Below are 26,643 nucleotides of genomic sequence, written 5' to 3'. Positions count from 1 at the left end.
GCGGGGTCCCAGGTGGCTCCGTGCTGTGCCCGGGGGGTGCCGCCTGCTTTGCTTTGGGAGAATTTGTTGCTCTTTGGGACTCGGTGCATTTTACAGCGGTCGGAAAAGCAGGTTTTGTTCCAATCCCAGACCCCAGCTTGGCTGTCGTTTTCCACCCACTTCCAAACCCATTCCCTGCCCCCATCCCTGGCTGCCAGGGTTCACCGGGGGCTTTGTGCCCCCCGGGCACCCCTGTCCCCACAGGGTCCCCTTTGCTACCTTGCTGAGCGTCCTGCCGTTCCGTGCACGGCTAAACCACGGTGAGCCTGCGCCCAGAGCTGCCGGGCAGTGGGGCCCAGACCTCCAGTGGAAGCCCCCGCTTTGGGGTGCTCTCCCGGGGCCTGGAGCCCCACAGCCTGTCCCCGCTCTGTGCTGGGCCTGGGGCAGTGGGACCCGCGGGGTGCTGGGGGGAGCAGACCCCCCGCAAGGCGGGAGGGGGTTCTCTCAGCTTGGCCCCCTCTTGGTGCGGGGGGAGCTGAGCCCACTCTGGGGCTGTTGCCTGGCCCCGGGGTGGGGGTGGGGTGGGGCAGAGGGGTGCCTGCTGCTGCCCTGGGGCTGTTGGGGGGCTCTGTCAGTGGGTCTGCTGGGGGGGGGGGGGGGGCTGTCGAGGAAATCTGTCAGGGGGTCTGCCGGGGGAATCATTGGGGGGTCTGTTGGGGGTCTGTCAGTGACCTGTTGGGGTCTGTCCGGGGGGGTCTGTCGGGGCAGTCTGCGTGGGGGGCTGCCAAGGGGTCTGTTGGGGGAATCTGTCAGGGGACCTTCGGGGTGGTCTGTCAGGGGGACCTGCGAGGGGGTCTGTCGGGAGGTCTGTCCCACCGAGGGCAGGGAGCCCTGCAGCGCAGGTGGGGAGAGCACATCCCCGGCCGCAGTCCCGCAGCCGCGCCCCGAGCCCCCTCGACGGCCGCCGGGGCTGCAGCGGGCTGGGCGCCGCCGTCTGTCCCGCTGGGTCCCGTCCCGTCCCGCCGGGTCCCGCCGCTGCCCCCGCCGCTCCCGCGGGGCCTCCCGGCGGGCCGCGGGCAAAGTCCGCCCAGCGCGGGCGATAAGGGCCGGGCCGGGGCGGGGGCCGGGGCCCGGGCGGCGGCCGGAGGAGAGGCCTGCCGCGCTGATTTGCATAAGCTATATTGCCTAATGGTGGCGGTCATGGCTTGGTAGAGGGGCCGCCCGCGCCCCGCAGCAGCCCGCCGGCCGGGGCGGAGCGGCAGGCGGCCGAGGGCGGCGGGAGGCGCGGGGCGAGCGGCGGGGCCGCGCCGCCGGCGCCCGGGAGGATGGTGTCCCAGCTGAGCGCCCTGCAACGGGAGCTGCTGGGCGCCCTGCTCAGCTCCGGAGCCACCAAGGAGGGACTCATCCGTGCCCTGGAGGACATGGTGCCCGCCGCCGGCTTCGGCGTCAAGCTGGAGAGCCTGCCGCTCTCCCCCGGCGGGCCGCCCGACGGCAAGGCCGCCTTCGCGCCGCTGGCCAACGGGCACGGCAAGGGCAAGCTGTCGGGCGACGAGGGCTCGGAGGACGGCGACGACTTCGACACGCCGCCGATCCTCCGCGAGCTGCAGGCGCTCAACACGGAGGAGGCCGTGGAGCAGCGGGCCGAGGTGGACAGGATGATCAGGTACCGGCGGGCACCGGGGGCGGGTACCGGGGGCGGGGGGGCGGGCACGGGCTCCGTCCGCAGCCGCTCGGACCGACGGTCCCGACCCCAAGCACCCTGCCCGGGGGTCGTTCCCGGTGTGCCCTGCCCCGTCTGTCCTGCCCGGTGGCGGGTTCCGGCGCTCCCTGCCCGCCCCGTGGTCAGTCCCCGTGGCGGGTCCCGGCGCTCCCTGCCCGCCCCGTGGTCAATCCCGGTGCTCCCTGCCCGGTGGCGGGTCCCGGTGTCCCCTGGCCCGGCGGGGCTGTGCCGCGGTCCCCGCGGTGGCGAGGGGCCGGCCGGGCTGGGACCCCGCTGCGGAGGGGAGCGGGCAGGGCGAGGAGCCGGGGCCGGCCACACCGGGGCCCACCGGCCGCGTCCTCCCGCCCCGTCGGGGGCTGCCCGCCCGCCTGTCGCGGCGGCACCGGGGCCGCGGAAGCTCGAACCGGCTGCCGGCTCCGTCCCTCCGCGCCGGGAGATAAAACATAAACTGCAGCACGTGGAGCCCGGGGTGTTATTAATTTATTTCTATAAATCATCAACAGAAAGATACACAAAGGGCCGCGATGGGCGAGCGGAGCGGCGGGTTATTCATTGCCGAGGCTGTAAAGCGGCCGGGGAGGGGGGAAGGAGGACACCCCGAAGGCGGCGGGCTGGGCAGCAGCGCGCCCCGGGATGCGGCTCTGCGCCGTGCCGTGCCGTGCCGTGCCGTGCCGTGCCGTGCCGCGCCGCGGGGAGCGGGGCCGCCGTCGGGGCTCAGCGGCAGCGCCGGCCCCGTCGGCTTGTGGACAGCATCGGATCCCCGTCGTACCCCGGGGCACGGGCAGCCGTCGCTTCTCCGGGGCCACCGGGGCGGTCGTGGCTCCCCCCGACAGCGCACCCGGTGCAAGTGGGTGGGGAGCCCCGCGGGAGCATCTCTGCATGCAGCGGGGGCACCTCTCTGTGTGCCCCCCCGGCCTTGCACTGCGGTTTTCATACCTGTCTTGGCGCCCCAGCAGCACCCCGAGCGTGGCACTGATCCTGCCCGCCAGGCTCAGCCCCCGATGTGTGCCTGTACCCCCTGCCAGCACCCTGAGCCCAGCTTCATCCACGGTTCTTGCCCCCCAAGAGCCCTGGTGCCACGGCAGCAGGGTGCCAGGGCCCGGTTGGGGATGGGGACACCACGGTGGCCGCTGCGGTGAGCGCAGGGTTGCTGGAAGGGCAGACGGGGCTTTCTGGGGCCAGGGCTGGGCAGTGGCACCCATGCCTGCTGGGGGGCCTGGCTGGCACACACAGGGTGCCAAAGAGGCTCCGTGAAAGGGAGAAATCATTGTTGGCCTTTTCTGTGGGGTTCCTGCCCCTGCTGTGTAGCACCGTGCTGTGCACCTCTGGGTGCTCTGCCTGTCCCAGTGCACCCCTCTTGCTGGCTGTGTCCATCCCAGGGTGTGTGGGGTGGCAGTGGGGGGTGCTGAGGACGCTCAGCCCCAGGATCGCTGTGCTCCCACAGGTGTTTCTGTGCAAAGTTTGCCTTTGGTGCAAACAAGAGCAGGCACATGTCCCTGAGGAGCCTTTGCAAAGAGCTCGTGTTTGCTCTAAGAGAGGCCTTTGTACTTGGAGAGGGAGCCGGGTAGGGGAGTCAGGAACCATTTATTGCAGCCATGCATGGGGGCCGAACCCCTGCTGCTCCCACTGCCCAGCACCAGCATCCTGACCCCGGGGCTGGCCCACTCTCAGGCTATTCCCATGCCTGGGGGTGCTGAGCTCCGCAGCAATTTTGGGACTTCGGTGTAGGTTTTGCTGCCCACCTGTGGTGTGGGCACAGGCCGGGATTGCCCGGCGCGGTGCTGTGGTCCCCAGCAGTTTGCACTGGCTGTGGCCTCTTGGCAAGCAAATCGTTCCCTTGGGCCTGTTTGTGGCATCTGAATGGCTTCAGCTGCGGCGGGTGAGAGAGGGCGAGTGCTGCGCTGTGGGCACAGTGGCCCCACTGCTGGCACGGTGGTTTCTCACAGCGCTTGGCCAGGCAGGTGCCGGTGGCACACGGAGCTCAGGTCCAGGGTGAGATGCCCCGCAGCTCCCTCACTGCCCCGTCCCACCCCCAGGGCTCGGCCTGAGCCCACTCCGGGAAATAATTTATCCCAGGAGAAGCCAGATGCCCTGGACTGAGAGAAGGTGCCCACTCGGGTGGCCCGGCTGGAGATGCCCCGAGTGGCTCCAAAAGGTGTGGGGAGCAGCGGGCGCAGCACACCTCCCGCCCCGACCCCTGCGTGCGCTGGCAGATGCAGATTAGATAGGTCCTTTCTATAGGCAGCCGGGGTTATAATCCATCTGTATAAATTCTTGGCATATTTCTGGGGGGATGTGGATTGTATTTACCTGTTTTCAAGTTTGACAAAGGGGGTTAGAGGGTCTGGGAATTCCTGGGGAGAGGGACGGGCTTTGCCCCCGCTGCGTGCGGGGCTGGGGTGGGAAATGTCTCTTTCTCAGTCAGCGTTGGCAGCCGGGCTTCACCTGGGTTAATTTTGTGCAAGAAAAAAAACACCTTTCCTTGATTTTGGTGGAGAAGAACCGTGGAACCAGGGCTCTAAACTGGTTTTCCAGTATTACAAAGCACTCCTATGTTGGGTTGGGTTGTTAGTTTTGGGTTTTTTTTTGCATGTAAAGTTCTGATGAAGATTGGACAATTAATGTGGGGCTTTTTTCATTTTGGTGACAGAACGGAAAAAAATATGGGCTTGTATTGAATCAAAAAGTTTTCCTCTCTTGCTTTTTAGGTTAACCAAAAAAGAAAAAAAAAAAAAAGGCCAAACAAACACTCAAAGGTTTCATTTTGGGTCAAGTCCAAACATTTTGTTTAACATGAAACAAAATGTTTGGGTTTGGTTTCAGGTTGTTTAACCCTTTTGAATACGGTCAAGTTGATTTGTAAAGAAAAATCACTGCTCAGAAGTTAAGAGCCGAATAATTGTTTTGAAAGTGTAAGTGTGAAACATACTGGAAATATTAAGGTGAAGCCTTTCTTAGAATAATAACATGGAGGGAAACTCGGGGACTTTTTTCCTAATTCTCACGTATTTTTTCAAGCCAGAACTTGCCAAATTTTATTTAAATTCAGAAATCACGTCTGTAACCCCCGAGTCACTTGTTTGACATTTTAACAGTGTGCTCAGTTGCACTGGCTCACGATTTAACTCTGGAAGAACGATGCCCTTGACTTAGTTGTGAGCCAAACTGCTATGAGAAATTATAATGAGCTCTGTTCCATTAACTTATTATTAATCAGCCATTACTAGGATCAGTTAGGTGACATGAACCGCCTGTGACAAAAGTCTGCACGAGCCCCTCGGCTTGGGCACAGCGGCCAGTGGGCTTCACCCTGCTTCGCCGGGAAGGCGCGTGTGGAGGGGAGCTGCAATGGAAGGACATTTTCTTCGCATCCTTCACGGTGGCTCCCGTCTTCTCCTGGGGCAGCACGAAGACCCGAGAGCCCCAAACCCCCATGTGCCACAGCCGTCCCTGCCTGTTCCTGGTGCCGAACGGCAGCGAGTGGCTGCGGGGCTGGTGTCCCAGCCACGGTGCCGTGCGTTTTGGGGACAGGAGCGGGCTTTTCTGTTTGCACCATGCTTAAGCCAGCCTGGGGTCCAGGCTGGTGGGAAAACCGGAGTCGGCGTGTCCGTGCGCCCATGCAGGCGTACAGCTCCACGGTGCCGGGCGGTCGTCACCGTATAGAGGAGCCATATATGTGGTGGGGTTCCCCTGCCCGGAGGATGCAGGATCGGGCACAGGGACAATGTCTCTAGGGAGGCTCCATGTCCCTTCTGGGCTGTGACAAAGCCCCCGCTGCCGTCAGCGGGCTGGCCCCGGTTGGGTACTTTTACTTTGGATCCAACCAGCTTTTTTTTCATACTACATGCAGGACAAAAAGTAAGAAATCTGCTTGTTGGGGTTTTTGGTTTTGTTTTTTTTTTCCCCTTGACAAGTTGAAGGATCCAAAATAAGTAATGAATTGGGAAAGCAGTCGGACGGTTATTCCAAGCGCAGCGTTGGAGTATCGCATTATTTGAGTGCATGACTGTGACCAGGCTTGGGCTCCACACTGATTTTGCGGCATTAAAGCACTTCCGTTTAGTCCCACGTCCTCCTGTAGCGCAGAATAAACCCAGGGGGCTTCCACGCGCTCCCCCGCTGCTGTGCCCTGCTCTCCTCAGCGCTGGAGAACGCAGGCAGCATCTTGATTTTTGGCCGTAATTTTATTTGTCCCCTCGATCGGTGTCAGCTACCCCAAGGACACCAAAGTAATGTGGATGTAGGAAAAAGTCATTTTACACTTGGATCCTGCAGGGGCCAAATTTGAGTGTTTAAAAATAGTCAAGAATGACTTAAAATTATTGGGGTGGTGGTGGTTTTGGTTTTGCATTTGGGGACTTGCTTGAGTTTGGGTGCCTGGTTTGACCTTCGCTTCTTAGCCTTTTGCCTATGGCCCGCAGGTGTGCTTTGCTGTTGCGGAGCGTGGAAGGAGGGTCTCTTTTAAATGAGCAGAGATTTTAAGATAATTACCGCTGCAGGAATGGAAGGGAGAAGGTAAAGCAGCAAGCGCGGCAGGTGGGGTTCGGTGGCTGTGCGGGGGTCCCTGCCAGCTGGCGGCAAGCCCGGGGTCTGGGGCACAGTGCGGGTACTGTGGCAGGGGGCAAGGAAAGCATCCCCAGCGCCTTCAGGTGAGAGGTTTCTCTTTCTTCAGAGGTACCTGGTATAGGCTTCCCGTATCCACATGTACGCATGTGTCCGTGTATCCTGCGGTGTGTGCGTATCTTCAAGGGGAGACATTGCACTGAACTTCGTAACAGCAGCAATTAGTGGATGGGGCTACGTACGTTTCTCCTTGAAGGATCTGGAGGTGCTTTACCGGCATTAATGAGACCTTGATGTGCCCTGTCAGGACACCGGGACCCTCTTTACTTCTCCCTCCCTGGGAGAACAGCCTGGTGGGCATCCCCAGGGTGGCCATGGCACCCCGTGAGCCCCCATCCCACCGGCCCCTCCTGGGGCAGGATGGGGCTGTCTTGGGAGGCTGGGATGGCATTTGGGAAAGACAGATGCTCAAAGGATCCTGTGCCTTTCTGAAACAATTTTCATCATCATCATCATCATAATGGGTTCCCCCATCATGGGAGGAAGCAAATACCAGGTACTTTTCCCCATCAGGAGAGATTAACCCTTTGTTTCCCTCCCCACAGCGAGGACCCATGGCGGGCGGCGAAGATGATCAAGGGGTACATGCAGCAGCACAACATCCCGCAGCGGGAGGTGGTGGATGTCACCGGCCTCAACCAGTCGCACCTCTCCCAGCACCTCAACAAGGGCACCCCCATGAAGACACAGAAGAGAGCTGCCCTCTACACGTGGTACGTCCGCAAGCAGCGGGAGATCCTTCGGCGTAAGTACCCGCGCCAGCGCTCGCCCTTCAGGGCTGGCAGGGGGAGAGGGGGGGCCCCGCATCCCGGTCCTGTCTGCGGGTACCAGGCACGTCAGGGGCTGGGCGAGGAGCAGCCCCCTGCCCTCTTCCCTGGCAGAGCCCCCTGGACCCAGGCTGCCTAGCATCTTCCCCAAAACAGTTTTACAAGTAAAATGAATTTAAGGCACAGGAAAATTGGGCGAGAGCCCCTCTTGGTCACAGTAACACTGTGCGAGTTCCCCCAAGCCCATCCACACAACTCAGTTTCTGTATATTTTTATTTGTTAGAGCTGGGAAAGCAATTAATGATTACACACAGTCAGATGCCTTTCCCACCTCTGCCCCCTTTTCCTCTCTGTTTCTTGGGACAGCTCATTTTCTGCAACTACTTGCAAAAAAAAAAAAAGAGAGAGAAAAGAACAAAACCTGTGAATTGCTCATGTCCATAGCATGGTCTGTGGGCAGTCTGTGCTACTTAAGATGCCGATGATTTTGGCCAAGTGCACGGACTATGGCTTTTGTGCAGCTCTCCCACCAAGCCCTGCCCCAGGGTTGGTCCCCTGTCGCTCGATGCGGCCCCGTTTTCAGCTGAGTTGCAGGTTGGGGTGCTGAGACTCCCCCCTTAAAAGAGCTCTGCCTCCCTCCTGCAAATGGATGCAGTATCCAGTGGATGGGAAGTGCAGGAAAGGGTTTAGCACCAAATACCATTGCTTTGAAAACACACCTTGAGATGTTAGAGCAAACAGAGCCTGCTCCAGCCTTGCCCTGCGTTTCCCCCCTTGTCACAGGGGGAAAAGCCATTATAAAAAGAGGGAGAATTCCCCTGCAAAACTGAGAATAATAAAACCCTCCCATTAATCTCCCTTTACTGCCATGGTGACAAGCGCCGGGTCTGAGGCAGGCCGCTGGGGAAGGTCACCTCTGGTGCCTGCCCGCCTTGGGCACAGGGCCGGCGTCCCACCACGCTGGGACGGGAGTGCTGGGCGAGCAGGGAGAGGCACCCTCTCGGGGGGCTTTGCAGCCGTCCTGCCTGGCTCCTGGCTTGTAAAAACCCTCCCTGAACAAGTGCGTGCCAGTAGAGACCCTGCCCATGAATATGCATGCCCTGCACATGCTCCCCATTAAACACCGTCCTGGAGGGCTGGTAATAACTCCCCTGCCAGCGTGCAAGGCTGACCCTTCCCTGGGGTGGGTGGCCGGGAGCACCCGTCTTGCTCCAAAGCGTGCCGGGGCTGTGGGCTTGGGGTGCGTCGGGAGGGGACCCGGGGGGGGGGGCAGGGGGGGGGCAGCTCTGCGCGCGACGGTGACTCTGAGCAGCGGCTACAGGCCAGCTCACGTCTGCTCCTTTCTCTTTCAGAGTTCAACCAGACAGTCCAGGGTTGTGGAAATATGACAGACAAAAGCAGTCAGGATCAGCTGCTGTTTCTCTTTCCAGAGTTCAATCAGCAGAACCAGGGGGCTGCCCAGCTCGACGACACCTGCTCCGAAACCCCCAGCAAGAAGATGCGTCGCAATCGGTTCAAGTGGGGGCCGGCCTCCCAGCAAATCTTGTACCAAGCCTACGACCGCCAAAAGAACCCCAGCAAGGAGGAGCGCGAGGCTCTGGTGGAGGAGTGCAACAGGTAAAGGCTGCTCTGCGCCGCCCGCTGCCTCCTCGCCCGCCCTGCAGCCTTTCTTCCAAAAAGTGCTTGCGGTGCTGGGCTTGCGGCTTGCAGCCCTGGCCACTGGCCCATGGCATGGCTCTGCTGAGCTGCCTGCCCTCTTTTTGCCTTGTTTTCCCTATCTGGGTGATGTCCAGGGCTAAGTGAGCTCCCCGCTGGGGCAGTGATGCTGTGGGGATGCTGCAGTGTTACAGCAGTCTCAGAGGGAGGGTGGGATGGCTTTTACAGCATGGATGTAGCTGGGAAGAGCAGGCGGGTTTGTAGGGAGGGCTTAAACACCTCCAAACTCACCTGTCCTCCCACGGCCCCCCTGCCTGGTGGTGCTGGCAGAGGCCCCCCCAGCAACACCCTTGTTCCAACATGTCCCCTTGCACGCACAGGGCCGAGTGTCTGCAGCGAGGGGTGTCTCCCTCCAAGGCGCATGGGCTCGGCTCCAACCTGGTGACCGAGGTCCGCGTCTACAACTGGTTTGCCAACCGGCGGAAGGAGGAGGCTTTCCGCCAGAAGCTGGCCATGGACGCCTACAGCTCGGGCCAGCCCCCGCACAGCATGAACCTGTTGCTGTCCCATGGCTCCCCCCACCACAACCAGCCCAGCGCCTCACCTCCCACCAAAATGCCAGGTAAGCCCTCGCTGAGGGTGCTCGGGCGTGGGAGCAGTTGCAGCGCTGGCTGCTGTGTCTGCTGGGGATGGGGGTGCTGAGCCCTCGGGGCCACACGTGGGTACCTTTGGGGGAGGGGCGGAGGTAGGGACCCTGGTCCCTGCCGCAGCCTCGAGGAGTGATGGTAGAGGAGGAGCAAGCACCATCACTGCAGTGTCGTTGTTTGCTTGCTTGCTTTCGTTCACCGGAGTCCCGGTGTGGATTCAGCTGGACAGGGTGGGGGGTGGGCTGCTCTGCACCTGGGCTGCTGGTGAGCGCTGGTTTCGGGGGTGTGGGGTGCACAAGCAATGTGGCAAAGCCTGTAGGAAGATGTGACAGCGCATCCTGGCCTTGCTCTAGGGCTGCAGCTGGCATGGGCTGGAGGCTTGGTGCTGCACCATCCCCATGCCAGAGGGCATGATGAAGAGAGCTGCTCGGGGGGTGCAGGGCTCACCCCAACCCTCACCGCTCCACGCCAGTCTGGCCCCGCTGTGCACAGTGAGGAGCCGGCTGGGGAGAGCAGGCTGCCGGGGGATTTAAGGAGATAACGCTGCCGGGGAGGGGGCTGCATGCCTGGGGAGGCTAATCGGGGTGGGCTGGGGTGGCGTGGCATGGGGTGAGAAGCATTGTTGGGAGAACAATCCCCATTGTCCCCCCACCTGCCTGCTGCAGCCAACTCGCCGGCCCCGGGCAGGCGATGGGGGCCAGCGTGGGGGCTGAGCCCCAACCACCCCGCGTCCCCCCTTGGCCACGGCACTGGCATAGCCTGGCTGGGGAGACTAAAACCAGCCGCCTCTTGGAAATGACCCTGCCTGGCTCGTTACACACACCCAGCTCGTTACAAAGGCAAATGAATAGAAACCCGTGTGGCAAGGAGCCCCTGTGGGAAGGGCAAGGTGCCTGGGGAGAGGAGGCTGGGAGCTGGGGACGGTGCCAGTCCATGGTTGGACACCAGTCCTTGGGCGTTAGCAAGCGAGGGCAGCCCCCAGCGTGGTACCCGGGGGATGCAGCAGCCCCGGGTGGGCACACAGCATCCGACCCGGCTCCCAGCCATGGGAGGGCCAGGCAGCATCCCACCCGCTCCCGGGTTCTGCTCTCCCCAGGGCCGGCTGGCGGTGACCAAAATGTGACCCTGCCCCAGGAATGCCCCACACAATGGCAGGGACAGGGAGGACGTTTGCCCTCCTGTCACCGGCTGATTGCTTACAAGGTGCCCTACAAGCACATTGTCAGCAAAATCAGCTGTTTTCAGTGTCGGCCGGCAGCCTTTACAATACCCCACCAGCATGCAGCCCCGCATTGTCATGGCGTTGTCCCCCCCGTGCATGCTTAATTGACAATTAAGCCGGGGCTTTGAACGAACCCCGCTGCCTTTGATGTGCCCCCGTCCTGCCAGCGCACAGGCAGGCACCCCACAAGAGCCTTTGTTTTCTTCTATTAGGGGACGGCAATTACTGTAACCGCGGGCATTTATCTCGGGGCTGGAGGGCCGTTAAGCCCCAACCTTTATTTTCAAGTCGGAGCAGTGGCCAGCAGGAGCCGGCCGTGGCTATAGGGCCGATGACAGCCCATTTGGAGGGGCTTTTGAGTCAGGCAGGAGTGATGGCTGTGTCGGCGGCAGAGGGCCCCTCTAGAGGGGTCAGGAGGGCTTGGCCACGGGATTTGGTTGGTGTCCGGTGCTCGTATCCCGAGGAGGAGGAGGTGGGCTTGGCAAGGGCCACGGTGGGGTTTTAGGGCTGGTTTGGGGGCAATGGGCAGGGATGGGGCTCAGCCGTGATTGCGTCAGGGTCACTCGGACCAAGCTGGTGCAGCAGGCGTGCAGCTCCCAAGGAACCGCTGGGTCCATCACTGCTTCGTCTTCCTTCAAGAGACGTTTGGGGACCCGCTGCCTTGGTGGGGCCGGCCCCGCTGCCTGGCTGACCCCATCTGGGGCTGGCCACGCTGGGATTTGAACTGCCCTTGCACTGTGTCTGGAGTGTTTAACAGCTTAATGACAGTGCTGGGACGCTGCCCGCGTCCTACCCCAGCACAGCCCTGTCCCCCCGTGACACCCCTCAGCAGGATGCGGTGGGGCTGGCGGCACGGGGCAGCTGCAGTGTCGCTGCCCGGCCCGCAGACAAAGGGGGATCGCCTGCTCCTCAGGACGTCAATGGGGTCTTGCAAAAGGGCGTAATGACAGCCAGGCAGGGGTAAGAGCTGTAAAAGTCAAACATCCTCCCGGCCTCTTCTGGGGGACCCATCTGTCAAGCCTCAAGCTGTAGTTTTTAACTATTTGGAGGTAAATACTTAAAGCCTATCTCTCTCAGAGGCTTCTCTCAGACTCTGGACTTTTCCCTTCCTATGGGGTATTATCAGCAATCTTGGTTCCCTGTTTGATTTGAAGGTCACTCAGGGCTTTATCTCGGTGCCATGCCATAGACTCTGGCTTATGCCATTTTTATCTTCAAGAGCCCCAAAGACAATTGGTGCATTGACGAGATTAGGTGACGCACTGCCCCGCTTGCCAGCCATCCCCCGCCTCCCACCCTGCATACAAAGGGCTGGCCGGCGCCCGTCGGACCCCACAGAGCCCCGTCCCCACGGCCAGGGGCCACAGCATAACCTCCAGCTGGTCCCGGGGGTCCTGCACCAAAAAGTGGTCGGGGCACCCATCCGTCTGTCCATCCATCCATCCATCCATCTGTACCTGCTCTGCAAATATCAGAGTAGCAGAGCAGTATCAGAGCAATCATATGTGCATATATATATATTTGTGTGTGTATATATACCTAAATGTACATTACGTATATATTTTTAGGTATCTCTACAGATGGAGATAACAAACATAAAAACAACTCAGTACCACCCCTGAGATTCTTCCTAAACCCAAAGGGCAATTTAAATGTTTTAACTTCTTCTTAAAGAAGCGCCCGTCAGTAAACCCTCGTTCCAGAGGTACTTTGGTTTATGTCAGGGTCCTACATGCTGTTCCTTGGGGTATGTGCTGGTTCTGACTGCAGAGCCAGTGCCAGCGGCTGTAATATTTTACTGTTGGGTGCATTGTGGGGCTCGGTGGGTGCAGTGTGCTGTTAGGAGCTTTTCCTGGTTTTATGGGGGGTAATTAGAACTTTATGATAGCAGCGAAATGGGAGGGTCCAGTCCCCATAAACAGGTTTATAATGGATATAAACTATGCACCTCTGTAACTTTGCAAAATTAACACTTTAGAGACAATTTGAGTGGCAGCCCAAAAATCAGAGCTGCCCTGGGCACTGCCTGGACCTGCATTTGGGAGGGTGGAACGGTCCCAGCACCGACCCAGCTGCTGCTATCATGTCAATAGGTGCAGCATCACCGAGCCCAGCACCCAAAAATGACACTTTGTCTTTCTCGACCTGCTGCTGGGCTCCTGGTCCACACCGCCGGCAGCATCCTCATGGGTCGGGCAGGGCCAGGGCTGGATCCCTGCCGCTGCCTGAGTCATCGGTGACCAGGCACGTGGCGTGGCCGGGTCTGTTTTGGGGTTGGGCATTGCCGGCGATTTGCAGGATGTTTGCGAAGCGCCGGGCAAAAGTGCAGCTTGGTGCTGGGGCAAGCAGCAGCAGAGGTCGGGATGTGCGGTGTGACGGCAGCGGCTCCCACTGCACAGGAAATATATTTAGAAGTACAGTGAATGTGGTTGTTTGGGGTTTTTTTTAAGTACAATTTAATCATATCAATATGACTGAAAGCAGGGGAGGACCAAGCTGCTTCGTTGCTTTTGCTGGCCAAAGACACAAGGCTGGTGTGTACCTAGAAAATGGCACACCCCTGCAACGAGAACAGCAAAAATACCTATTGCTGCCTGACCCCCCTGATAAAAGCTGGGTCGGGGAAATGGGTCTGGCACCCCTGGGAAGCTGGGGATGCTGGGGCTGGCTGCAGAAAGCCATGGGTGCACAGCACCCCGGTGCCCCGGGGCAGTGGGTCTGGGGGCTGTCACGCTGCCCGGCGGCTGGAACACAGGGTTAAGGCTACAGGAGCCAGACCCTGCAGCTTGTCTGGAAACATGGGAAAGCAGTAAAACATTTCACGGGCTGTGCAGCTCAGGGGCCGCACAATAGCCGGGTCCCATAAACAGACTTTTATATTATGGCTGTAGCTCCAGTAAAAAAAAAAAAAAAAGCCTTAACGAGGGTAGGCTCCATGGCCAGGCCCATTCCCGGTGATCACCATCCAGGCTCCTCTTTGGGCAGCTGTGCAGAGAAGGAGGAATAAATCTTTTTGCATGGGAGCTGCTTCCAGCTGTGCAGGAGAGCAGCAGGAGAGCAGTCGTGTCAGGCTGCGATGGCTGCCTGAGCCCCCACGCATAAACCTGGACCCCACAGCTCCCTGCTCGCCCCAGGAGGAAAAACCTTCATGTCCTGGTACAAACAGCCAGAGCCGTCCCCGTGTGTTCACCCCAGCTGCTGGGTCCTGTGCGGGGGTCCCAGCGGTCGTGCCATGGGGGGATGGCAGGCTCAGCACCCCGGCGATGGCAGAGCATGCCAAGGGGGGTCTCGGGGAAGCCTGAGCACGGTCCCTGGCGTTGTGTAGAGCTGGGTCCTGCTGCTCCAACAGATAAAGCCCAAAAGCAGGAAAACAGGGGCGGTGGAGGTGGCTGGTGAGGAGTAACATGTACTTGGGGCAACCTGGAAAACAGCTCGGAGGTGACTGTCGCCCAGGTAGATGCTTTAGGCTGGGCTGGAGCTCACCATGTTCACTGGGAATGGGGAGCTGGGAGGAAAGGCACCCGCTGTCATCGGGGAGCTCTGTTACAGCCACAACAGCAACGGCAATAATGCCTGGTGCTCTTTTCCCAATATTAATCACCTAATCTGCCCAAATCCATCCCAGCTCTGAGGGCATACACATAATACCCGTCCCGTGCTAGCAATGGGAAAAACCCGTGCCAGGATCGGTGATGGCTTCCTGAAGGTCTGCAAGGTAGCCATGGCGGGGGGCGATCGCCCTGGCCAGCAAGCGCTCTGTGGGCAGACCCAGGTGCCCACGGGCTTTGGGGGCGCAGGAGCCCCCCACCAGCCCAGCCCCTACCTCTGCGGCAGTGGGGTCCTCGGTGGGGCCAGCGGTGACACGGCTGCCACCGGCCCTGGAGCCCGACCTCGCACTCCTGCGGAGAGTTAATCTTCATCAAGACTCGGAGCCTTCAGTGGTTTTACCGACAGACCCAGAATCTCGGTCACCAGACTATCTGGAAATCTCAGCGTTGGTTATTGTTTCTCAGACAATAAAGTGTTGTCCTTGGGTTTGCAAGGAAAAGCTTGAAAACCAGCTTTTAACCTCTCATATGTTTTAAAGACAGCTTCGTGCCTTTGGGTGTCCTGACTCTTGAGGTACAAGCATCCTCAATCGGCTATAGCATGATTTTGGGTTTAAAACGGGGTTTTTACATTTTTTTATTTGTTCTTACTGAAAGCTTCACTGAACCCAAAAGAGATTGAAGATTGAGCAGAAACTCTGCTTTTCTTTCCAACGGGAGCTGCCTGTGCTCCTCGTCTATCTTTAAGATCGCGCTCAGAAGAAAGGGCTTTATTTTATCTGCCCTCCCATTGTTTGACCAGCGCTGCAGGATCTGGGGCCGGCAGCGGCTGAAGCACACTGCACGAGGCCGGGACCGCAGGGAAGAATGTGTGTGACAGTGCCCCGGTTGAGTAATGTTTACCCTGTTCACGGCAGGGACGTCCACTCGGACCGGCAAATATCCACCTGCTAGAGGACATTCTTTTATTATCAGGGATAAAAGGGGTTTGCTGGGAAATGATCAGGAACCAGACATCGCGGGGAGATTCCTATCTGTGGGACGTGTTTAACCAGCTGATGGGGAAAATTCGGAGGTGATTAGAGTGACTTTTCCATGGTTTTGGTGAAGGGCGCAGGTAGCCATCTGTGCTTTGGCAGATGGTTTTGGAGCTTGTGGAAAGCTCCCGGGCACCAGTTACCTTTTCTTTCCTTTTCCTGGATTCAGAGACTTCTAGGATAGCCCTTAGAGCATCCTTCGCCGAGCTAGCCTGCATCAGCTCTTCCCCTCGGGCACCTGGGAGGAGATTCAAAATCCCAGGGGGAAGATCTTTTACCTGGGTGTGTTTTGTAGCTGGGGGTGTCCACACTATGCCAGGACAGCCAAGAAGCCACTGGCAACCTCCACAGTCTGCAGCTCTCTGGCCAAGGGTCATTTTGGGGAGCTGTTCCCAATGCCCCTGTGCGGTGGCAGGGGGTCACGGGTGGACGATGCTCTTGGTGGTCTTGGTTGGGAGGCTGAGCTTCGCCACCACGCTGTCCTGTCCCAGGAGAGCTCAGGGCTGCCCATCCACTGCTTCGATCCGAGGGCAGTTCAGTGAACCCAGCCAGGAGCACAGTGCCGGACTCCTTGTAATAAATGGCTTTTTGCCGTAGTTGTCAAGGCAGTCCCGTAAAAGACGCTTTTGTTTCCCGTGGATTTTCCTCGGTTAATTATTTGCAATCTGTAGATGCCTTTCCCTGACACATGGCTGATCATATGGTTATCAGTGCAGGGTGTTTTAGCCAAATTAAATATATTTATATAGAAGACCTGTGCCTGAGCCAGATTTCCCTTCTTGGCGGTGGTGGGCTGAGGTCTGATTTGGAGGTTTGTGTGTGTCTGGTCCCTCTGTCTCGCTGCGATGATCTGTTAATCATACACTTGTCAAGAGGGAGGCGAAAGGGAAATCGGCTGCAGAAAGGCCTGAGACAAAAAATGGGAGTGGTGGCTGTTCAGAGCTGGGCAGACTCGGGTGGCCGGGGCTGCAGGGAGCAGGGCGAGCCTCGCAGAGGGAAGAGCTGGAGGATGCCACTGCTCCCCACGGCTCAGGACCCCAGGCTGGTGTCCAAGAGCCATGGGGACATTGCAGCAATTTGCTGCCAAATAAAGCACAAGGGATGCAGCTGGGTGTCCAGGCTGCTGGCCCAGGCTGGGCTCCCTTTGCACCCAGTGGCATCGGGGCCCTGGGCAGCAGAGGGGCTGCAGCCTCGGTGGGTGCTCAGCATCCCTCACCATAAATCCCTTCTCCCTGTACTTTCAGAAGATGGGGTTGGCGAGATGCTGGGGAGCAGCACTGGAGGAAGGGGCATATTGTCTGGTCCTGTTCCTCCCGTTTGTTGTCATTTGGGTGCTTGCACATCTGTTTATGTCCCTGTGCTGTGCACGCCGAGGGAGCTGGGGAGGGCTGGAGGGTTTCCCCTTTGCAGAGACGCTTTCGGAGGGGGTTGGCATGGCTGGGGCACCCTCGCCAGGGTGCTCGTGGGTGATGCCAACGCCTGGTGGTGTTTTGCAGGGGTCCGGTACAGCCAGGCGGTGAGTGGTGAGGCAGCATCCTCCGGGGCCATCAGCCACCATGGCAGCGGTGCCATGGTCACCACCAGCCAGGCGGTCCTGCAGCAGGTCTCCCCGGCCGGCTTGGACCCGGGCCACAGTTTGCTCTCGCCCGACGGTAAAATGGTGAGTACACCTGGCCTATTGTGGCGGCTTCGCTGATAAGATAAGAGGGCCCGGCGGGCAAAGCAAACACCCTTTCCCCGGGTTTCACACGCGGCCCATGCCGAACAATGGGGCATTGTGGGGCCAGGGCCGGCGGGTGCGTGGCCATCCCGCTGCCCGCCTCAAAGGCGGCTCTTGGCCCCCGCGCTCCCCGGCGGGCGATGGCGTGTTTTCTGAGCGCAGCCCATAAATCTGACAGAGCCCCACTCTGGTTTCTATCGATTGCATGCCTTGCAGATTGAATGCGCGCTGGGTGGATCGCTGTTTGTTTTCTCCTGCCAATGACATGGGTATCGATAAAACGCTCATTCGTTCTTTTTTTCACTAAGCCCTCCCAGGCCTGGAGTTTCGCTGGGGAAGCACTTTCCTTGCAGGCAGGGAGCTTCTTGTCCCAGGGCATCACCCAGGGTGTCAAACCCCTAGTGCTGGCTCTGGCCCCGGAGCTCCTGCCTTTCCCCATCCCCTTCCCCACACACTCGGGCTTTGCTGGGCAGAGGCAGGCAGTGGCGGTGGGCCACCAGCATCCCCTCCGTGTGCCTGACGCCCCCCCCCACTGGGTGCTGCAGGACCATTGCAAAACAGGCGGTTGGAACTGCAGGGCTGGGCTGGATTCCCGATGCCCGAGCACTCGAGCTGCTCCTTCCCATGGGTGCCCGGTGGGTGCGAAGCCCCTGGGAGGGGTGCGGGTGGGCAGGGGTGCGGGGGGCCAGGCAGGACGGGACGGCAGGGCACAGCCCTTGTCTGGAGCTGGCTGCCGGTGTCTGCACGAAGCCGCTGCTGTTCCGGCAGGTTTTTTCTGCTGAAAGTGAAAGTCAAACATGGCACTGGGCGGCAGGTTTTCACTTCCATTTTCAGAGGGTTGGCGTTGGTCTCCCTGCGAGGCTGGGGGGCTGTGGAGGGGCTCATCGCACCCTCCCTCAGCTGTAGCACTGTGGAATTTTGCCTTTCCTTCTGCCGCTCTCTGGCTCTGCCTCGCCAGGGTCTCGGCCCAGCCCCGCGCACTCGGCCGCTGACCCCACAAAGCCGAGCGTCCCCTGCCGAACAGGGGGATACTGTAGAGCAAAACCCCAGCCCTGCCAGTGTGCTCCCTCTGCCCCGCATGCACCCGTATCTCCCCAGGGGTGTGTTGAGCCTTGTAACCCTGAGCCTTGAAGTCATAAAATGAGTCAGGAATAAAGGCAGCAGCAGCAGCAGGCAGCGAGTGCTCGGGGCAGGGGTCCACAAGGACGAGGCGATGCTGAGCTCGGTGGCAGAGGCTGCCAGCATCCCCCACCAGCTCCTTTTGCAGGGGCCATCTCTGAGGGGTGGGTTTGCAGGAGCACAGGGACAGACCCTTGGATGGGGCAGGGGGAGGTCACAGTGGCCAGGCAGCACGGGAGAAGGCTGCATGGAAATGCAGTGTATTAAACTGGGAAAAGCAAACTGGGAAGCTGGTGTGTGGCAGCAAAAGCCCTGCTGGATTATCCCTACTGCGCAGACATTGCACAGCACCATCGGGGACCGCTCAAGTCCTCAGCAACGTGGGGCTCTGCTAGCTTATCTCTGATCTTTAAGCAGGGCTAGCTAGTGCTTGCAAGCGATTTAATAAAAATATGCTGTAGGCTGTGGTTTCTAGTAAGTAAACATGTGCCTGTAGTACCCTACACGAAACCAAAACTGCCAAGGCAGTTGCTGCATCTGAAGGCAATCGTTTTTTTCAGGGATGAGCGTTACTGAGGCTGCAGAAAGCTTTGGTGCTTCACTCTTTCACGCTGCAGTGTTGCCTTTAGTCGTGGCAGTGCCAGAGGGTCTCCCACGAGGGTCCAGTGTCTGGAGGGCCTTTTCCAGTCACGCAGTCTCCAGAGGTGATTTTAGGCACGGTGCTTTGGGTCTAAACGCCCTGTGAAAGGAGCCTGGCTGCAGGCGAGCAGCGTGTGCTCACCATGAGCTGTTTGACTTGTGCAGCCAAGTGTGGTGTAACCTGGCCTTGAAGAGACTTTGAAAGTGGAAAATACCGGATCAGGAAATATGAGTCACTCCCGGGCTTTGGAATTTATTGATGGATTTGTTTCAATTGCAGCAGGGCTATCTCCAACTCACATGTGCAAAATAAACAAGGTGCTGGGATTGGTGACCAGAAATGTCACACGAAGAGCCGAAGGATGGCTCTGAATTGGGATCGAGGTTGCTGTCTGATGAGAGGGACTAAGAGAACGTGCAGCAATTAAAGAAATAAGGCACCTGCCCCCCTGTTTGTGCTGGGGACCAGCTTCAGTCCTCTTGGCATGCTCCAAGTGCCTTTGTGTGTCTGATCCCTAAACACCAACTGGAATCCCAGGAGCTGGCTCTGGCTGAGTGCGCCCGCGCCGTCTCACCAGTATCCCACCCGTCTGCAAAAGTGGTGACTAAGAGCATCACCATGAGGCCCTTTTTATTTACTTTCCATCTTTTTTCCTTACCTTCCCAAGTTTATATATTCCCACTTTCCCCTACAGCCAGGACAGTTAGAAGTTAATGAGTGTTGAGAGTCGGCAGCTGTCCCCGAGGGCAGGAGTTTGGCCTTGAGGGATGAAATGGCAAAGGCTCAGGATGTGCCATGTCCCAGCATCATGCTCCCAGGGAGCTGGAAGCTGGTGCCAGCAGAGTCCTTTGCTGCTGCTTCACTATTTATTAATAAGGTGTTCAGGGGTCCCAGCCGGGGTCCGCAGCCCTGGGGCGGTGGGAGCTGTGTGCGCTGAATGCTTTGTGCCCCGGGGAGGCTGCAACCCTCTTGCCTATTGGAAGGGGGGCCTTTGCTGATCCCCCCACAATCTCCCCACTGAAGTAGGTGGGTGGGCAGCAGGGGAGGGGGCAGGGAGCACCCCCCTCGACTGTGTCTCTGATGGTGGCTGCCCTGCCTTGCTCCTCAGCAGATCTCCGTTTCAGGGGGCGGGCTGCCCCCGGTGAGCACCCTGACCAACATCCACAGCTTGTCACACCACAACCCGCAGCAGTCCCAGAACCTCATCATGACGCCGCTCTCAGGAGTCATGGCCATCGCACCAAGTAAGCGTGCCCCAAGCTCCCCTCCGCACCCCATGTGGACCCCTCGTCCTGTGATGGGGAGGGGGATGCCCTGCCTGCTCATACTGGTGCTGACATCCCTGTTCTGCCATCTCCCTCCTTCCAGGTCTGAACACCTCGCAGGCGCAGAGTGTACCCGTTATCAACAGCGTGGCTGGCAGCTTGGCAGCTCTGCAGCCGGTCCAGTTCTCCCAGCAGCTCCACAGCCCGCACCAGCAGCCGCTGATGCAGCAGTCACCCAGCCATATGACACAGCAGCCTTTTATGGCCACCGTGACCCAGCTGCAGAACTCGCACAGTAAGGGTCGGGGTGGTAGCTGCAAAGGGAAGGGCCCAGAGTTTAGATGGAAAATAAGCTTGTGCTCTCTTCCTGCTCTCCCACGCCCGAGCTTGTGCCCGTGGCTGCTGCCTCTCTCCCGCAGGTACCAGCCGGTGCGGAGCTGCGAGTGGGATGCATGGTGGTGTGGGGTGGCCACATCCCGCCACAGCCTCTCATCCCCCTGTGCCATCTACTGTACTGCACCTCCCGTACCACTCCACTGCTGCCCTGCGGGTGGGACGCAGCCCCCTGCCTGCATCCTGTACAAACTTTATTTTTCCTTCCATGTTCTTACTGCTAAAACACCTGCTTTGCCAAAGGAGGTGGCCAGGCCTGTTGCACTCCCTGCAAAGCAGCCGCTTCTCCGCTGTGCCTTGAAGGGACCTGGCGTGGCCCCTCGGGCTCATCCGTCACCCTGGCCCTGCTCCAGCGCTGGGCTCAGCTGCAGAGGGGTTGCAGAGCTCCAGTGTCTGCTCCAGCCACAGCCCTTCAGCCCCTCTGATTTCCCTGGGCGAGCTGCTACCCAAGAAGGAGGTGGCTTAGAGGCAGGCGGTGGTTTCTTTCCATGGCTCATTTTATCTCATCCGTGTCTCCACACTGCTCGTTCCCATGCAGCACCCCTGCAACTGGCCGTAGCAGTGCTTGGCTGCTCTGCCCTGCTGCGAGGGCTGTGGGGGCTTTTCTGTGACAGCTGCTTGTCTCCCTCCTCTCCGCAGTGTATGCACACAAACAGGAGCCTCCCCAGTATTCCCATACCTCCCGCTTCCCCTCAGCAATGGTGGTGACGGATACCAGCAGCATCAGCACGCTGACCAATATGTCTTCCAGTAAGCAGGTAATGGCTATGTGGACGCTGGCGAGGGTGTGCAGGTGGGGGTGTGGGGGGTGGAGCGGGGGCTGTTTCCCCCCTAGAGTTGGGGCCAGAGGAGGGTGTAGCAGAGACCCTGCCCTGCTGCCTGGGCTGCACCTCCCTGGGCAGCTGGCAATGAGCCCTCTGGCACCAGGAACCCCATACCAGCCCCTTTGCGGGCTCCAAACAACTGCTCGCAGGTGATGTGATGGGGATTTGGGATTTGCGACTGTGCTGGACAGTGAGGACTTGTCTAATGCCTGGGCGTACCAGCCGGGGCATGCTCATCCCTGGGGCAACTTCGTCAGAGTGGGAGCATCCTTCAGGGGTACAAATTGGGCTGAGAAGGTTGGGACCACGTGGGTTCTGCTGCTTCTGTGTCCAGGGTGAATCCACCCTGTTTGGAGTTGAGCAGAGGAGCTGGGCTCCGATGTGCCTCGACTTACCCCAGCCCGTAAACCTTTATCATCTGCCTGGTGCCGGCGCAGGTGTAAAGCCGGACTTATCCTGGTACACATCAGGTGCGTGAGGCCTTACTCAGACAATAGTCCCTTTTTAAAAGCCAGCTCTGGGGACTGTGGGAAATATGTGGCCCTTATTGATCGCTAGATAAATAAGAGAGAGCCTTGAACTTGCATTCAGATAAACTTTCTTACCGAGGTTTGACAGGGGAGAGGGAAAAAATGTCTGCAGCAACCACAGAGTAAATACGGCATGGGATCGCTGAGGCAGCCCCCGTGGATGCCTGGCGAGGGGTGAAGGAGGGGGCTGGGGCTGCAACGGGGAGAAGCTGGGAGAGGGGCTGCCTGGGGGGTTGGGGTGCCCGGGAAGGGCTGATGAGCACCGCTGCTGGCTCGGCTCGGGCTCCCGCGCTTTGTAGTGCTCGACGTGCAGGTTTATCTGCGCCTGCTGCTGGGGGCGCGGGGGGCAGCGAGGCACGGCCGCGCCTCGGGAGCACCATTTCCTCCGCACAGCTCTATCGGCCCATCTGGTGTGCGCTCGGCCCGAACGGCCCCGATTGACTGCGCTCTCCGCCATGGGCTGCCTTTGATGCTGGGCTGGCGGGAAGGAGCCCTGGGCACACAGGAAATGTCCTGCCAGGGGGATGGTGCCCGCTCATTCCCGCTGCCCGGCCGGGCGCCACGAGCAGCCTTCCTTGACGCAGCACTGCCTGGGGTGGTGGGGGCTCCCTTGGTTTTCTCCCTCCATCAAGCTTTTGCACTTTAATTAAAGGGGGAGGAGGTCTTGCGGCTCAGGGCGGGGGAGGTGGGATGGGGGAGATGGAAATGGGTCCCCATGGTTGCTGCGGTGAGTGGGTGCAAAGTGCCGAGGGGGCACACACCCACCTCGTTAGCCCCCGGTACGTGACAAACAAGCACGGGCTGGTCCTGCAAGTGCCCAGGGCAGGATCTGGCCCCTGTCCCTCTGCATGGGTCCAGGATGGGCACTGGGGTCATGTCCCCCCAGCGCAGCCTCCCAGCCCCTGCAGCCCCTTTCCCTACCAACCATTCAACGTTCAAGTTAAAGCTGGAAAAATTTACCTTTGAACGCTGATTTTTTTTCTGTGATCACCCGTTGTGTTAGCGGCAAGGGGCAAACAAAGTGCTGCAGAGGCAGCGCGGGTGCCCCCCAAATGCTGTTCACCCCACAGACAGCTCAAATGGCTCAATATTTTTTTGTGATTTGCGTTTCTGCCCGTGACTGGGGCTAACGGGAGCCATCCCTTGGCTCCTCCACGCTTTGCCTCGGCATAAGGTGGGCGCTGCCGGGCACAAGGGTGCCCGGTGGCAACAGGCTCCTCCGAGGTGGCCGGGGGGCCACTTGGATCCCCAGGGGAGCTGCAGTTTTCAGGGCACAGTTTGCTGGGTGAGAGCTGGCTGCTGCAGGGGGGAGTGCATGGATAATCCCAGGGTACGCACAGCCCACATGAAACCCCAAATCTGGGGGGGTCACGCTGCTGCTCCCTGAGCAACTCCCTCTTTGCAAGAGGAGAGGCATTCCTCCTGCACAGCCCAGGGGCAATTCTGCACCCACAGCCCCCACGCCAGCCCCCGCAGACGCGCTCCGTGGTGGAGCCCGGCTGCTCCTGGTCCTGCCGGCAGGGACCGAGGCCAGTGGGATGTCCCCTATCCCCCCCAGCTCTCCTCTCAGCCCAGTGCTACAGATTGCTTATCAGATGTTGTTATTTAGACCTGGAAGGGGCAAATACCTCCCGGTTCCTTTGACAACGCTTGAGGCCAAGCCACCATTTTTATTACGTTAGCAAACACCTGATAGTCGCGGCCCGTCCCTAATGACATGTCACGGGAGGCTCCTGGCGTCTCCCTATCTCTGCATTACGATGTTTGCTGTGCGCTCCAGCCCACAAGGTCACCCCCAGCTCCTGGCCCCCCACCCCACCGGTGGCTGGGGGGACCCTGGGTGGGGGACCGCCCCCCCCGGGATGGAGAAGGGGCTGCTGCGGTGGGAGGATGCAGTGGCAGGGGCTGCTCAGCTCCTTCCCCAGAGGTGAGAGCAGTGCTGGGGGACAGCCATGAGCATGGCCCCCAGCCCCACTCCCACCCAAGCACAGGCTGCTGCGCTCAGCCTCACGCCTGGCTGCTCTTGGCAGCAGTGCTGAGCTGTGTGGCACAATCTCTGCAACAGCCTGGGCACAAACCGGCCCTTTTCTTCTTATTATTATTTTTGGGAGGGGGGTGGCAATATCTGGCTCAGAAAGTATTTTCCCACTGCCTCCCCCTCGGGGGGTCACTGGGGAGGGCTCGGGGCCAAGCAGGGCTTGTGCGGCACCACCAAGGTCCCAGGGTGGCACAGGAGGTGATGCCTCCAGATGCTTTGCAATGCCCCCGGAGACTCCCGCCGTGGTGCTGCCTTCACCCCCTGCCTGCCTGCCAGTCACCGTGCTGCTCTCTCCCTCCCCAGTGTCCCCTGCAAGCCTGGTGATGCTCCACACCTCGCTGCTTTTGCACATAGCAACGGGATCTTATTTTTCCACAACATCCCGCCGGTGACCCGCGCGCTGAGCCCGGGGAGTCGCCAGAGCGAAGCCCAACGCCGCAGCGAGGAGCCCATCAACCCGAAACGGAGCCAGAAGCTCGAGACTCCCTGTCGCCGGGACGAGCCCGGATCCGCGGGGTGCTCACCCGGGACCGTGCCTCTCCTTCCCTCCGCACAGTATTTCCAAGATGTGTCTTGGGGATTTTTTTCTTAAGTATTTGCCTTCCAAGAGGCTGTTGTCTCTCACGAGGAACTAGGAACAGCTGTACTGGGAACCGGCAGAAGGGGAAGATGGATAATATTTAAGTTATGCTCCTTCACCCGACGGACTGAGAGGGACTTGGGTCTGTTACTTGGCATTTGGAAGGAGGAATTGCATGTGCTGTTGAACTGAGCCAATTAATCTGTAAATATAGGTACAGTCTGCTCCATCCTCACCCTTCCCCACTCCTATACATAGAGATTTATATAAAAAGAAGTAAATTTTGTCCAATGGATGTAAACTACTGTAATTAAGTGCAATTCCCCCATCTGTATATATTGTTCCCTAATCTCTTCTCTTTCTTCTCCCCCCCACACCTTTTTTTTTTGTTAAAGGTCAGAGCTAAGGATGGTTTTGGTTTTGTATTTCTCTTCTTCCTTTAAATGAGTTAATTCAATGACCCGGGCCTAGGCAGGATGCCAGTCAGGTAGCACCGGTCTCTGCTCTGCAGGAGGACAGGGAGACGTACGTCCTCTGTGCGGTGACATCTCATGTGAAGGAAGGGCATGGAGCGAGCCGAGTGGAGCCCTGGAAGGATCTGGCCGATCCGTGTGGGGACAGCTATGGAGATCTCAAAAGACTCTTCTGCTTTTGGGGACTCTGACAGTGGTGGGGTGGGGAAGCACTCGGGAGCCTGGTGAATGCATCCAGACCGGTGGGATGCATCAGCATCGACAGTTTTCAAGGTGAGCCTGTGGCATTCGCTGCTACAGAGGTGAATGAGGCTGCAAGAAATTCTGTTGAGATGTCCCTCAAATGAGGTTGAGAGACTGTCTCACTTTTCTTCCCTCCATGGGGTGCAGAAGGGACTGGGTACCCAGTTACTGCCTTGTCTCGGGCCCAGTAAATGGCCAGTACAGATGGCTTATTTTCCACCATTAGCAGGTTCCTGATGAGTCTGGTTGGCTCCACCCTTACCAATAAACACACGGTGCTGGTGCTCTCATGCTTGTGGTGTCTACTCTGAGCTGCAGCTGGAGATGCGGGCCCTGGGCTGTGATGTGGACACGCCAGTCCGCGGTCCCCACTGGCTGCCTGCTTTGTCTCACCTGGCAGCAGCTCTTGGAGGAAAACCTTCACAGCAAGATCTCCAGCTTGTGAATGAGCGGTGAAGGCACACCCCAGCTTCACACCCACTGAGGACACTGGGCTCCACACCCCCCAGAGCCACGAGGGCTTTAGGTGCCCAAGTCCTACCTCCCAAAGCTGCAGAACCTGTCAAAGGCATCGCTTCTGCTTCCGTGAGACAAAAGCTCCTCTGTACCCGCTCCCCTTTGCAAAGGGATCTAATGATCCCCAGTTGTGCAAATTTTTCTTGAATTTTGCAGCATGTGCCAACTTCTGAGAGTGATTTAGAGAGGTGGAGAGGAGTAGAGGTGCCCAGGGACGGATGACCACTGCTAAAAAGGAAAACACTAGATGCTTTCTTTGGGGCAAGAAAGGCTCTTTTGCTGTGTTTTTGTACAATGCCTAGCGCAGTGGGACCCTAACCCTTGCAAGGACTAATAGGAGCTGCCCTACGGTGAATAAGTCATCGTAAATTGGAGACCAATATTCAGAATGACATTTAATTTAATGTATACCATAATTAAATACCATTTCTTCTGACTCATTGCTGGTGTGTGGTCTGTAAATTCCACAGTCATCATCTGCTGTGGTTTGGCAGACATCGGTCCAGCAGGGACACAGGTTGGTGGCAGTGACATGTCCTTCCTGCTGTCCCTTGCAATGCTGATCTAGATTTCTACCTGCCTGAATATCACGTGTTTCATACGAAGCCCCAGGTATCAGCAAAAAATAACAAGAGGCTGTAGAAGGTCGGGAGACCTGTGTTCTCATCCTCCTAATGATGCATGCACTAACGATGTTGCTGGCAGTCGGGTACAGTTCATTCCTCATCCTCTGCTAACTTTAGCAGCCGAGTGTTAAGCAAACCAATTAGGAGCTGAGTGCCAGACAAAGCCAAACCCACCCGTTTTGGATATTGAGCCTGTGGATCAGTAAAGTATGAGGCGGAGGTGGGAGGGCGTGCCGCAGTCCCTACAAAGCTTTTGAAGATCTTTGATTGCGAAGAGCTAACATACCTGAGTGACTCAGAGCACATCAGTAGGAAGGGGTGGCCCTTCTGAAGATGCAGTGTGGGGCTGTAGTTCTAATCAAGTTCAAAAATGCCTGGTTTGGTACCTTTTTTTTTTTTCCCCATAAGTTAAGCATGGGCTGCTGTGGGAAAGGCTTTCAGAGCAGCAGTGAGGTGCTCACCTTTATAGCTGAAGC

General features: G+C 58.7%; 1 protein-coding gene across 4 annotated transcripts; it reads left to right on the top strand.

Moving 5' to 3' along the window:
- Window positions 1-1,256: 1,256 nt before the first annotated feature.
- Window positions 1,257-25,977, top strand: HNF1B (HNF1 homeobox B). 4 transcript variants are annotated; one of them, XM_040578055.1, is made up of 9 exons: window positions 1,257-1,642; window positions 6,868-7,067; window positions 8,443-8,707; window positions 9,127-9,368; window positions 16,697-16,860; window positions 19,791-19,923; window positions 20,048-20,239; window positions 20,977-21,095; window positions 24,033-25,977. In XM_040578055.1, the coding sequence occupies exons 1-9, from the start codon at window positions 1,305-1,307 to the stop codon at window positions 24,051-24,053; spliced, it is 1,674 nt and encodes a 557-aa protein (XP_040433989.1). In that variant the 5' UTR covers window positions 1,257-1,304; the 3' UTR covers window positions 24,054-25,977. The 4 variants fall into 4 exon arrangements, with proteins under 4 accessions (XP_040433989.1, XP_040433986.1, XP_040434005.1 ...); XM_040578052.1 differs by having other exon boundaries at window positions 19,788-19,923; XM_040578071.1 differs by having other exon boundaries at window positions 1,258-1,642; window positions 8,521-8,707.
- The last annotated feature ends 666 nt before the right edge of the window (window positions 25,978-26,643 follow it).

Source organism: Falco naumanni, chromosome 1, assembly GCF_017639655.2.
Source record: "Falco naumanni isolate bFalNau1 chromosome 1, bFalNau1.pat, whole genome shotgun sequence".
In the NCBI taxonomy this organism is placed as follows: domain Eukaryota; kingdom Metazoa; phylum Chordata; class Aves; order Falconiformes; family Falconidae; genus Falco; species Falco naumanni.
This window is presented reverse-complemented; position numbering and strand designations above follow the sequence as displayed.

Excerpts from the sequence above, each read along its gene's own strand:
- HNF1B (XM_040578052.1), top strand. The coding sequence starts at position 1,305 with ATGGTGTCCCAGCTGAGCGCCCTGCAACGGGAGCTGCTGGGCGCCCTG. Across the intron at positions 8,708-9,126 it reads CTGGTGGAGGAGTGCAACAG|GGCCGAGTGTCTGCAGCGAG; the intron begins GTAAAGGCTGCT and ends TTGCACGCACAG. Across the intron at positions 20,240-20,976 it reads CCAGCTGCAGAACTCGCACA|TGTATGCACACAAACAGGAG; the intron begins GTAAGGGTCGGG and ends TCCTCTCCGCAG.